This window comes from Typopeltis vanoorti, chromosome 19 (genome assembly GCF_054136105.1).
Source record: "Typopeltis vanoorti isolate ZY-2024b chromosome 19, IOZ_Tvanoo_1.0, whole genome shotgun sequence".
Classification (NCBI taxonomy): domain Eukaryota; kingdom Metazoa; phylum Arthropoda; class Arachnida; order Uropygi; family Thelyphonidae; genus Typopeltis; species Typopeltis vanoorti.
The window spans coordinates 47,610,850-47,625,500 of NC_143567.1; the positions used below are offsets into that span (position 1 = coordinate 47,610,850).

At 34.6% G+C, this 14,651-nt stretch overlaps 1 protein-coding gene across 2 annotated transcripts in view; it reads right to left on the reverse strand.

The window, feature by feature from the left end:
• LOC150096071 (uncharacterized) overlaps positions 1-14,651 on the reverse strand; it is a 229,974-nt gene that overhangs the window by 149,432 nt on the left and 65,891 nt on the right. For both annotated transcript variants that reach the window (XM_090409310.1, XM_090409309.1), the window contains exons 7-8: positions 13,047-13,134; positions 83-216 (exon numbers count right to left, since the gene is read on the reverse strand). In XM_090409310.1, the coding sequence (XP_090265436.1) occupies positions 83-216; positions 13,047-13,134 (222 nt within the window). The remainder of the gene's footprint in view (positions 1-82; positions 217-13,046; positions 13,135-14,651) is intronic.

The window sequence follows — 14,651 nt, forward strand, 5'->3', positions numbered from 1 at the left end:
ATTACCTTACATTAAAGTTACCTAGCATTTTCAACAAAAAATTTCACTGTATGAAAGATTAACTATGAAAGATAAACTATACCTTTCTGGAATCAAAATTTTTTAACATGATTTCAGTATCTCTAATGGTAACCTCCAATAATTCACATTTTGAATTATCTGGACCTGTGGGACCTTCATGCTTGGAATTTTGTGTTTCTATCTGGCCAACCAATACTAAAAAAAGCATAAAATTATATATGAAATTAAAAGGAAATTTACACATGTACAACTGTAAATTATGGAATTTGTGTTTTTTCTCTTTTTTTTTATTAATATTTTGTGTTTCTAAAAGTTTATTTTTTTTAAAAATCAATTAGTGGCAACTGTTTGGAATAATTAGATATGGATAGGAGGATTCAATTAAACAATCAATAAAACTGCAAACTAATGATTGACTTTCAGACTTTTCTGCAAGTAGAGATTCAGTGTTAAGAATGATGTAACTCATTGCAATTATATATTATTAATAAATGTACAAAAGTTTACTCATATTAAAAATAAGTCTTAAAACAGTTCTATTACATATACCACTTATAGTTATATTTGGTATAACCAGTTCCTAATACAAATCAGAAATTCATATTTGCATTTTAGCATTTTCATATATGTGTGTGCACGTACAAATCCTGCACAAGAAAGATTGTAAACCTATAGTACATTTAATACTACTTCCAGATTAAAGATTAAATAAAAGATCTTGCCTTCAAGTTCAAATGTCATACATTTTCAAGCCACTTCAAGCAGAGTGGTGATTTTACTAGACAATGAAAATCATCTACCATGTGATTAACTCTCAGACCAACCTTCAGTGGACACTGGGAAATTAATTTACAAAAGTTGTGTGCATACACACAAATGAGACAATAACATAAAATTCATTACGACATTTAGGAATATTTAACCACCAGCATGGGTATGGCTTAATACATTCTAGGAAGAACTACAGAGATGTCCCTCAGAAACTTCACTGATGGCAGGTATTAAAATCATAAGAAATATTTCATTTGTTATTTTTTAAAGTGAATCTGCCCTCTACAGACTGTAAACCTACAATACATTAGTAGAGCGAGTGGGCTAAGGGTAGAAAATATGCCAATACTTATTAGCAAACTAAGCTATGTACTTTAGACAAAATGCCAATCTAAAAAAAATTCAACTTTAGCATGTATTTGGGAACCCAATAGAAATAAAATAGCTGATTAAAGACTGATAACTACTATATGAAAGATTTAAACAAAGAGTTTTACACAGAGCATCAAGTGCATTATCATATTAAAAATTAAGGTGCTACAAAGAAAACTTGGTATAATTTATATTCAAGAATCTCTAAAGAGATAATATTTTACATAAGTCATTTGCCCTAGAAAAAAATTTAGAAACCTGAAATGCAAAAATGGAGGAATTATTATAAATGGAATAGAGTTCAGTTACAATTTGATATTGTTCTTTTAGGAAACTCAATGGAAGCACTATAAGAAATGATGAATAAATTTAATGCAGAAAGCAAAAAGTAAGAATTAAATACATAAAAATAATGTATAATAAAAAGAATCAGTATAGACTGAAAATCAGGACATCAATATACACTGATTCCATAAATTAAGGTACAAAGAGCAAAATCACAATAATTCAAAGCTGCATGATAAGAGATATGAAAGAAATGACAACAAAAAAAAAAAAAATGTAAATAAATAGTTTAATTCAGTAAAAAATGGGTACATGAAGACCATCAAAAACAAGAGGTCAAAATGATATTGTCAAAGTGTTCAATAAGGAGTGTGGTCACCTGTGTGGTCACCTGTTCAGCAATGCAGCACTCACACAATATTTCTTGTTTATAATGGTGTCCAGAAGTTCAGTTGGTAATAACCATTACTCCAGCAAAGCTCTCCCGAGTCCCTCAAGGTTTCAGAGAAGGAGGTTGAGTGCAGTACATTTACCTAGAGGATGCCAGACATACTCAATAGGATTAAGGTCATGAGAACCAGCTGCCCAGTCTATATGTACAATAGTCTCTTCTTGAAGTATTGGTCAATGAGGTCTGCTCAGGGGTCCAGGATCCCATCTCTATAATTTGCTAGGATTATAGAGATGGGATTCTGCTAGGAAGCAGATGGGTGGGCGTGTTCACCCAATGAGATGCCTCGCCAAACCATCACACCACCTCCACCAGAAGTGTCGCTTTCACAGATATTAGAGGGATGGATAACATGAAAAAATGAGAGGCAGTAAGGAAAAAATTAAAGAATTCAAGTTGGTTGGATAGCTTCTGGAAAACACCATGAAACATTCAACAGAGGCATCCCAATTTGCCTTAAAAGAAAAATATCCAATAGTTGCTTACTTCCAATCATGACAAGTAGTGGAAAGGAAATAGACTGACCAAAAAATTAATCAACAAGTTTCATCAAACAATCTTTTAATGGCTGTTAGTGTCTCTTGTCTTGGTCTGAGCTCTAAAAAAATGGAGAGATCATTGCTCCAAGATAGAAAACATAATATTTTAGTTAGAGTTCAGACCAAGGCACAAGACACTAACAGCCACTAAAAGATCCAAGTGGCAGTGTGCAGGTCATAATGCAACAAGCAACACTTGAAAATGGATAAAGGTATCTGAATGGTACAGAGATGGAAAGAGCCACAGGTACACCAAAGAGATGGCTGGAACTCAGTGCACAAAAGCATTAAAGATAAGGTAGAGTGGAGGAATCTGAGGGAGGCTTTCATGAAGCAGTAGACAGAAAATGGATATGGAAGAACATATAACAGATCAAACTTCTGAAGAAAACTGACAAAAAATGAAAGAGTGTGCTAATCTACTTTAGTAGATTGGCCCATTCCTCTGAGGGTATACTTGGGAAGTCAAAATGTTGTCAAAAAGTTGGGAATCAAAAAGTCAATGAATTCAGCTTATGTATAACATATACACCAGCCTGTAGATGTTTTTTTTCCCCACTTGGTTATGAAGTAAGGCATCTTCACGACTGGGATACTTGTATACAGAGGCTATTGACTTCACATCAGTGGGTCTGGAAGCTTCCCATAAGACATAGCAAATACACATCTAAAAGGAAGTGTTTTGCATTATGGAATACTAAGGTAATTAATATGAGGTCAACAGTTTCTATATACAAGTAGCCTAGTCACAAAGGAAGGTAAGTGTCAATAGGAAGTTAGTGATAATGTAAACATTATGTTGTACTATCATAGTATTCTGTACACCCCATGAGAGTCCATAGTAGGAATTTGATGTTAATATAACCTCATATCTATTGTACTTTACCACTTTAGAACATGGCTCTTATTTATTTGAAATCCATTGTTTTTATTCTACTTTGCTGAATTGTGTTCACTGAGGATCTACAAGTTACACATTGAAATATTTGCTATGGAGTTGCTTAAAAGTCAAAGCTAGAGATCTCATATAGCCTTTTAAGGAACTGAGGAACCAACCAGGGATTCTGACCTAATGTCCAATCCTCATATTTTGATGATGTACATTGTTAGTTGGTATCTGGATACTGGACAAATGAGGATGGATTGACAATTGGAATTTAGCCAAACAAAATGAATTTGTACTGGCTTAAACCAAAACAAAATAACAGTACAAATTCAAATAGACAGAAGACAAAAGAAATAAGAAAATATCTATGACTATGTTATTGTTGATAACTAATCTTCACACTGGTTTAGAACAAGAATATAACAATGAATTCAAAACAGGAAGTGATCATTTAGTTTTGAGTAGAATTAAACTGAGTATCATATTAAAAAGCATGCAGATGAAATTTCATGTCCACTGAAGCATTACCTGGTTAGACAATACCCCTGTTGGTGTTATTATTTTTTTTTTTTTTTGTTAGGAAACCAAAGTGGAAAGTCTGCTACTGAAACAAAGTCCACAAATTCCAAGTCACCACTGGTAGAATTCAAGACAAGCACCATCAATAGACACCAATGTAAAAGAATTGGAGAAGTACCAGATTGACATATTTGGTATTAGAGAAACAAAGAAATCAAAAACAGGTGAGATTCTTCTAAATAATAAATACAAGATGTTATATTCAAGTGATAATGATCAAGGAAAGGGAATAACTTCAGCATTTCACACTAAACTGGAAGGTAATCTTGAACAGCAGACAATTATAAAGTAATGATGTGGGCAAACAAAAATGGTCCCAGATGAGGTTCTACTAAGGAAGAAGTGAGAGGAAATTTTCAAGTAATTAGAGAAGATAACTTACACAAAGAAAAAGATGGTGCTTGGAGATTATAACAATGTTGTAGGAAATGAATACAAGATCAAATAGAAATATTTTGGGAAGTGGAAAAATTTGAAGAAGATAGCAAGGCTAATAATCATGGTAAGTACCTGCTGGATTTCAGTTTAGGTCATGGACTATTCATTACTTATACTATGTTCCAACAAAGATATGCACATATTCAAACTGAGACATACATACATTATATATATATATATATATATATATATATATTTATTTTTTTTTTACTGGCACTTATAAAATAGTAACAATTATTAGAAACACATAGGCACAAAAATTAATAATTTTATTACTGCAAATATTTCAGCCTGTAACTAACAGATCATCATCAGTTCACAAAGTGAAATGCAAACAATGGAATGTTATTCCCTTTTACAGGTATAAGACATGCTAGAATGCCACCATACAAATCCATTCACTGAAAAGGTTTTGGAGAATTGCTATCCTGATAAATGGCAAGCAGCAACCCCCCACCCCCCTTTTTGTCATTTGAATTTAATTATTTTATTAATTTTAATTTTTTTTTTTTTTTTGTAACCATTCATTGTAGGCAGCCTTCTAACATGTGCCTCATACATGTAAAAATGAATAACATTCCATTGATTATGCTCCATCCTGTGCTTGTGCACTGATGATGGCCTGTTAATTTCGGGCTGAAATATTTGAAATAATATAATTATTAACTCTTGTGCTTACTTCTTTCTAATAATCAAATTGAGAAAAGACAAAAGAAATAAGAAAAATCTCAATGACTATGTTATTGTTGATAGTGATATCATCATGCTGGTTTAGGACACAAGAGTATATAAGGAATTTTAAATATGAAGTGATCACCATTTAGTTTTGAGCAGAATAAAACTAAGTATCATAATGAAAAGAAAAGGATGTAGGAAAGCTGAGATAAAATATACAAATAGTATTCAAGAAAATGAGTTTCAAGGCAAGAATCAAATATTACATGAGACTAAGTGCCAAATTCTAAAGAAAACAATCATTCAGCCAGGAAAGCATGTGGTGAAGGATACAAAAATCAGATCTCTATGGTGAACTTAGGAAGATAAAGAGGAAGAAAAATTAAAGTATATTACAAGTAAATCAGCATGTGCTCTGGGAGAATTGAGAAAAAATAAAAAAAATAAAGCAATGTGTGAAAGAAACTAAACAAGTTCTGGGAAGACTTTAGTTTGAACATCAAAAATAAATATCACAAAAGTGGGAAAATGTTCTCAAAGTAATTGGAGACAGCTTAGAATTGGAGGAAAGTGTACTGTAAATTGAATCAGATGCTAGAGGTGACATGAAAACTGAAGATATTCAAAATGTCTGGAGTGATTACTTTAAAAGACTACCGAATGTTTTGTCAATAAAACAGTTGAATAATTTTCTTGACAAAACAGTGATAGAAGATAGTCATGAGAATTGCAATCAGGAGTACATATCAATACTTGAAGTAAAAAAAGCTACCAAAAACCTGAACTGTGGAAAGGTACCTGGAATAGATGCTATTCGATCAGAAATGTTCAAATAGTATTTCTCATCCATAAAAAGGGAAATAAAAATAAATGTGAAAATTATCTAGGAATTTTCTTAGTGAGAGTTCTAATTAAGATCTCTATGCAAGTAGGCTTGAGAAAAGATTAAGAAAAATTGTAGAAGGGGAAACTTGAAAAGCTGAGTTCATGCCCAAAATAGAGGTTGTCATGATCAGATTTTCTCTTTAAGACAAATAGTTCAGAAATCATGGGAATTTTAACAAGAATATCTGTATTTATGTTTTGTAGATCTGAAAAAGGCATATGATAAGATGTCAAGAGAAAAGCTATTCAAAATTACTACTATTATATGGTGTAAATGGAGCATTACATCAAGCAATACATAATTGATATTTGAGTTGTAGGTCAAATATCAATTTAAGATGGTTTGATGTTAAATCAGGTAAGAGAAGGGTACACGTTATCTCCACTGTTATTCAGCATTCCATTACAAAGAAAAGGTAGTATTAGGCTGATATCAAAACTAGAGATATTCTTTACTTTATACAGATCATCTTATAAATAAATCTGGTACAAGTCTGATTCTTTAAGTAAATTGAATCACGGTTGTAATAAACCTGGTATGAAAATGGTAAACTAAATATGGAAAGAGAGACAACAGAAGTAGTAAAGCTAGAATGATGATAAGTCAAGTGAATAAATTAATGAATAAGAAAAATTAACTGTCTGTATACAAGACAGTGTTCAAACCTTAACAGATCAGAGAGCAAGGTTAGAAATAAAACCCTTGATTGAGGACTGGAGGCCACAGATATGAGAATTCTGAGAAAAATTAAGGGAGTGAACAGATGACATTGATCACATCATAAATCCATATCATAAATGCAAATAGGAAAGAACCTGACATTGTAGATATCCAGGAGTGAGTAGTGCTAATCTCAGGTGGTGTGGTCACCTAACACATTCGGTGTTAGGTGACCACACACTGGTGCTTTAAAGTGTCAAACCAGTATTTGTGTACATGCTGTTGTTGCTTCTAAGTGTTGTAAAGCTTATGTTTCTATGCTACATAACTCAGTCTGGCCTGGGCAGTTGAATCATGTGATTGTGTAGGCACTGCAGCAAGGTCATTCTGAATGGCCTGGAGGCATTGTCATAAATGAGTAGCAGTGAGCATGTTAAACAGAATGAGAGGGAAAGGTTATCAAAAAAAAAAGCGTTTTAGACAGAATGGCAGGAAAAACATCCAAAGACCAAGAACTGGGTGAAATGAGAGGTGCATTAGAAGACAAACATGTGACAATGTTGGAGTCCTGATAGATAACAGATTAATTTGGAGGAAAATTGTCAACAGGAAGGTGGTGGTAATGTAAATTTTTCATATAGTACTATCATAATATCCTCTATCATCCCTTCAGAATATTTGATGATGATATTTGGCTAAATACTTTAATAAATGTTTGTGATGTCTATGTGTTCATATATTATTCTTTTCTATGTCATAAGTGCCTCTTAAAATATTCATATCTGCCTGCTCTTGTTCTGTATGGTAGTGCATCAAGGCATATGAGACAAATTGTTTCACCAGAGAGTGAAATGTCACATGATGTGATGATATCATCCAGAGCTGAATTGTGCCTAACAAAACATGTTTTTTTAAGCAAAGTGAATTGAAAGTGATGGAAATTGATACCAGTTTTGGATTCACCACACATATACCATTACATTAACATCACACTTTTGCCTTAAGACAAATTGCAGTATTATACAAGAATGGCTCAGAAACTCTGCAGTCCAAAAACATACTTTAGACTGCACTCCAATAACATTCACATAATTTTAGACAAATTATGGAGACTACAACTGTGTTAGAAATAATTATTTTAATTTCCCGATGTTTCAAATCTTCATATTATGGTCATCATCATCATCATCATGAGCACACACACACATATATATATACAGGGCTATATTGCATTTCACGCAGTATGCTAAAGAGACAATGATTTTTCTATATAGTTATTCAATGTTTATTCTACTGGCCTGACCTCTAGTGAAAAATTAAAATAAAATATATTAGATTTAACATCACCTATAGTCCCATTAATAATTAATTCTTAGGCAGAAAGGTTAATATGGATAGAATATATGTGCCTTCCATATTCTAGGGATTTTTATAGCATCATTATTGTTAATGTTAGGGAAGTTGATAAGAATTTCACAGATCTCCTTAAATTTACATTCATACCATGTTTTGGTGTAAATAACAGGTGCTTTTCCATTCAGTTCTATGTAAAGTATTTAGGGCATGATCAGAAAGGCCAGCTTCACCATAGTTATTAAATTTAATGTGCCATTTATGTTCTTTTGTCTAACAGGAATTGTGCATCCTGTTTCCCCTATTTAGGACATACTTTGTCTAAAATGAATTCACAAACCACAGTGGTGCCTAATGTTACAAAGGCATGGTCTTTCTTCTGCAAGATTTCATGAATACCATAATTTGACATGTCCTTGTGTTTTTGTTTAGCCTCCTTTAGCATAACAGCTTAATGGTTGAGAGCCTGACCAATCTGCAGGAATAATTACTCTGCCTATACCAATATGAAGGTATAGGCAGAGTAATTATTCCTGCATACTAGCTAAGTTTCACTGAAGTTTGTTATGCAACAAGTATTCTATTCTCCCTGGCTATCACATGAAAAATATCTTCCTTCTTCAGGTGCAAAACAATATCACACCATGTTTCAAGATCACAGACTTCATTACTTGCATATGGAAACTTATAAATAAAACATATACACTGCATGGAAAGAAGCCACTTCAAAAGGACCTCCTTTTGCTTGACTGCAGCAATCCAGTGGAGTATACTTTCCACAAGCATACAAATACAAGTAATGGGAATTTTGGACCATTCTTCCTGTAGGCATGTAATGAAGTCCTGGACTGTTGTGGGGCAGACATCCCTTGACCTCACCAAATGCTCCAATTCATCCCACAGATGTTCAATAGGGTTGAGATCAGGGCTCTTTGGTGGCCAGCCAAGTGACATCATGTCCAGAAACCACACAGTTACAGCAGCAGCCTTATGATACAGCACAGTGTCTTGCTGAAAGAGATAATGATCAGTTCCATAGAAAAAGCAGAAAGCATTGCATTGTCCAGAGTGTTTAGATACCTCTTGGAGTTCAATGTTCATGGCACCACAAAGAACCAGGAAAAACAGGACTATACCATCACACTGTCACCTAAGAATTCCATAGTTAGAGTTATGCACTCTGGTAAGAGACGTTCATTGCACAATCACCACACCTGTTCAGTAGAGGGTGTAACATCATTCATCACTCTATAACACGGTTTTCCAAGATTCCATGTCCCACTGTATCGGCTCTTTGCACTACTGAAGACAATGCTGTACGTTAGTTTGGGTAATAATGTGGGGCTTGCATATTGCAGTCCTACGATGGAAATCCATGTTGTGAGCCTCAGTTACAAATGATTTTGTGCAGATTCATGTTCCAGTCGATGTCTGGAAGTCCACATTCAATGTGTCAGCCAACGTATGGCAGTTTTAACATATTATCCTTTGTAGCACCCTACGGTCATATTCTGTAATTGTGGTAGGTCATACACTGAGGTAACACTTGCAGTTGACTCCATGTGCTTCTGTCTCGGTATGCTATCACTGATTGTTGACCTGGGATGGCCCAAACAGATAGGACTGCAACATGGCATACTATCATAATGTCTCTTTCAAACTCCACCAGTTCCCTTCTCACAGCCATTTCACCCAGACACAGTTTGCATTGACTTGGGAGCACCATATTCCTCCAATTTATACTGGCTACAAACATGTGACTTATTGCATGGCACAATGCACCTTGCCAATGGGAAGTGTCTGTTGACTATTTCCAAGCAGTGCATGGAGGTACAATGAACCATTTCAGATCACCTACATTAGGAGTCTTTGTCAATTTCAGCAAATAATCAACACTGTAGACAACAGACAATTCATCCTCACTTGTGCTCTCAGGTGGTCTTGACAAATAAATTCAAGGAAATCAGAACTGGTTGGTTATAACAATTTGCGAACTATTATTAATCAAATGTGTTCTTCCCATTTGCTGTAGACACACATAAAGAAATCATACTGTTAATGTATAGAGTCCGTCAAAAAAATTTATACACACTTCAGCAAAACAGAGACCTGTATAAAAATTGTAATATAGTACTAAATTTATACAGACATCAAGGGATGAATACAAGTTACCTTTGACTTCTACAATTACATGAGATGCTCAAAGTGGTTAACATTAGAGTCTGGACACTTATTATTACGGTGAATTACTGCTTGGGCAATGTTGGCCAAAGTTTCCAGTGGGATTGCTATGCATGCCGTTTCATTGAAACGACATGTGCAGCAATCCTTTCCTGACTACACCTTTAGAGTCCCCCATAGAAGTCCATTGGTGTTAAATCAGAACAACATGGGGGAACTCAACTGAATCTCTTCATCCTATCCATCGTCCCTGCAAACTCTCATCGAGGTAAGCTCTCACATCTCAGTGTAGTGTGGTGGTGCACCAGCTTCTTGGAAGAGAAATTGATCATTCCCGTAAAGTGCATAAATGGCAGGTAAAATGGATGTGCGTAGCATATCTAGGTATACTTGACCAGTACCTTCAAAGAAGAATGGTCCTATTAAACCCCTAGATGACAATCCACAGCAGACATTGAGCCCCGGTAAATTGACTGATTTGTCCACATGAACGCCCAGATTTTCTGGAGCCCAGTAAACACAATTATGCTGATTCACTGTTCCATTAAGCTTAAATTGTGCTCCTGTAAAATTCGATGTAGCTTAGAATTTTACAAAGGCTTTACATAGATTTTTACAGAGGTCTCATCTCAAACGTTTGTGTTGTAAAAATAAACTTTGTATAAAAAAATGCATATATTCTGATAGGAAATTAACCTGCACAAATGTAGTAAACAAAGAATGTTTAAAATTAGTAACAAGAGAAAATGCTGCTGTGTTACTGAAAACTGTATGTTGTTGTTTTAACTAAGTGCTTTGGAAACCTTTGTTCACAAGCTCTGCGTATGCTAACCATCAAGGTCATTGTTAAAAAGGTTGGCATGGATCAGACAAGGTCCCGCTGTCCGACAAATCGGATTTTAGAAGTGCACTAGGAGAAGAAAGAAATGGTTGGCTTTAATAACAGATCAAGGAGTCGTGCCAAATTCTTTGGGGGTCTCAACCCTTCATGAAAGGTCCCGGAGACGGAGAAATAAAAGGGCATCGAGGAGAACATGGGATATTCGGCAGTAGGAGTTAGAGGACACGACTATACCACGTGGTCACGTCAGAGATCAGAGGGAATGAAATGAGGATCGCCGATAGATATATATACCAGAAGCAGTCTAGATCGGATGACAATGCAGCAGGAGGTCAACTGAAGCCAGTAACTGCAGAGCGAACTTCAGCGCTGGAAAACTTCCAGCATACCTGGATGAGATCGCATGTACTCCTTTCATTGAAACCTCATGCCAGAGCTATCGAGTACTAAAGATTTGCATCTCAAACCCCACCACCATCCCGATGAGACACTGTGGAAGAAATCCAGGGCCTGGAAGGAAGAAAAGTTTAGGAACTCTAGTGTAGAACCTCGAATGAGTGCTCGACACAGATGACAGAGCATATGTGAGTTTGTTCCAGTTTTATGCTATATATTTCTTTTACGAATCTAGGAGAAATAATTTAGATGGGCTGATAAGATATAAGGTACTAGAAATAAGCACTGTCTATGAAAAAGTTTTGGCTTGTTAGTAAGTGGAATACTCTTGTGTAATAGCTTGATATAGCATGTTATTTTTATTTTTTTGTTTATTATTAGTCAATAGAGTGCCGCCTGATCTTTTGCTTACAATGCACTGTTCCTAAATAAACTCGGACCTGAGAGTGGGAAACAAATAAGGCATTAGAAGAATAATTTAAGTGAAGGAATTTATGCTAGAGAGAGGGAGAGAGATCTCTCCCTCTCTCAAGCACATAATTTAAGTGCTTGTAGACCATGACTGTTTATGCTATTTTACCCGAAGGAATTTATGCTAGAGAGAGAGAGAGATTTACCAGCCGTAGTACCATAAGACTCGGTACTAGTATGCCAAGAAAGGAATACTGGTAGTGCAGTCAAAACAAATAAATTTTCCAGTATTCTTAGGTATATGACAAGTAGTACAAAGTGATTTACTCTTTCGTACAAATTAACTTTGTACGAAAGAGTAAATCACTAAAAGGGGATATAAGACAGATTAAGAAACTAGCAAAGATAGAGATAAAAATAATATATCACAAAGGCGAACCAGATTAAAGATAAAAGTGTACATCATACATTACAAATAAAAATAAGCCTAGGACCCCCCCCCCATTTACACTTCATCAGACCAAACCATCTTCCTCATAAACTCCTCATCTACCATGTGTTGAAACCACTCACAATACTGCTGCATTCTTCTATCAGGATCATCTTCATTCATTGCATGTAATAATCTTGGAAACTTTCCATTAGCTGCTTTAAGAATGCACTGCTAACCTGTCTCACGTGCACATTGTGTGGAAGATTTCTGTGGCGAGCGTGTAAACTGTTTGAACACCATAGCCGAGGAAGCAGGACTTGTTGCTGTAGAAGGCTTCCCGGATCTTCCCTTGTGCGCATAGGTCTCAAACTTAGTATGAATACGTGCAATTGTCAGGCATGTTGGAGGTTGTGTTACAAACTCACATCTCCACTGTCACTGAACTTCATCAACATTCTCAAATTTGAAATACCACTTTAAAATGTGGTCTTGCATTCCTCAAATGACAATCGTGCCTTGGCCATTTTGTTTGACTGTCCTACTGGTCACTTGTTGATGCTAGTATTCATGTGAGTAACAACATTTTTTGAGAGAACATCATACTACACATTGCTACCGTAATTCGATCCAACTTCGAAAAAAGTCCATAGATGATATCTATTAAAGTATGTATACATTTTTTTGACGGACTCCATATATGCTTATAATAAAAACATGCAATACCAATAATAATCAAGTTTTAACTGTCTTTTAATAATTAAGTTTTAACTCGGATAACTTTGAATTTTGTAGGTGTGTAACATCTACAAAATTCAAAGTTATCCAAGAATCGCAACAGTAATTACCAGAAGAGCTACAAAAACTTTACCATTTTTAGTATATATCAAATCAGACAGAAGATTCTTCAGTTCTTGTTGAAATAATTTTTGATTACTATACTTGATATAGAAAGAAGCCTGCAAGCAAACATAAATGTAGAACAATATTAAATAATACCTCAAATTTCACAAGTAATCCATTAATTTCTATAACTACACCACAAGTCATTTATAAAAAATTAAAAAAATTTATTCTTACGAAATTGATAGTGAAATAGAATATTAGGAAGACTGAATGACAAGTATATTTCAAATAAATAAAGGCCTTTAACCACCCAACTGAACACATCACAGAAGAAATATAGAAACCATCTTACATATCCATATTTTGGATGACAGATTAGACACAAGATGGCTCTATCATCAGAACTGGTGGGAAGGTTTAAAACCTAAAAACGTAAAAAAAAAAATAGCTATAGCAGAAAACATTCATTCAGAAATGTTTAAATGTGGAGGTATACAATTTTTATGGATTCAAATCCAATGAATTAAATTTTTATTAAGTCAAGTTAATTGACTGTGAAAAAAAAACTACTGAACCAGTTTTATGTTGGCTGCACACATGAAAGATCATAAGACCTATAACACTACAGTGCCATGTGTGGGCAAGTGATTAAGAAAAATATGTAGCCTGCTGATATGTTTCTTAAAGGATGGGAGGTTGTACTCAGTGGGGTAAAACATTATGGGGAAGATTATTCCATAGAACAGAGGTGAACTGAATGAGGGAAGCTGATTAGTTCGGTGTGTTTGGAGCTAGACAGTGTATGGGTGTTGGCCAGTGGCTGCTCTAGTTCCTCCATGGTTAGACGAAAGTGGAAAAATGGTAGCAGCCAATTGACCATGAAAGTACCTTTAGAAAAGGCACAGTGATGAAATGAGAAGCAAAAAATTTTATAAATACACTATATAATAAGGTGGCATATTAGAATAATGAAATACTATCTAACAGTATCCCTTGCATGTATGCAACCAGTTTGTGTGTTTTATGTATTGAAAACTAGTCTCTGGAAGAAAAAAATCCTGCTACTTCTGTATGGGAGACTGACTATTTCATCTTTACTTGAAAAAGCAAATATAATTGTTCATGTTGTAACAAGAACATTTATTAAGGAAGATACATGGACCAATAAAAGAAGAAAATGGAATATGGAGAATTAGAACAAATAATGAACTTGAACAACTAACTAATGGTGAAAATATATAAAGACACAAAGAATAGCATAGTTGGGGAATATAGAAAAAGAATAGAGGTAAAAATGTTTTTTGAATGGAAACCTTTAGGATAAAGGAGGAAAGGTAGACCAAGAAAAAAATGAATTGATGTACAAAAAGATCTTACAACTTTGAATTGGAAGAATATGGCACAGAAAAGAAAAGAATGGCTAAAAATTGTTTTGCAAGCTAAAACTCACAAAGAGTTGTAAAGTTAGAAGTTGTAACAAGATTCAAATTCAAGTCTTTTCTAAACAAAGAACAGATGTTGTATTTGTTCTTCCAACTGCATTATACAGGTGGAATTCAATTCCACACTCTTTGCAGATGACAATTCTGTGAAATAAATCTTTCCACAAATTCTGTGAAATAAATCTTCC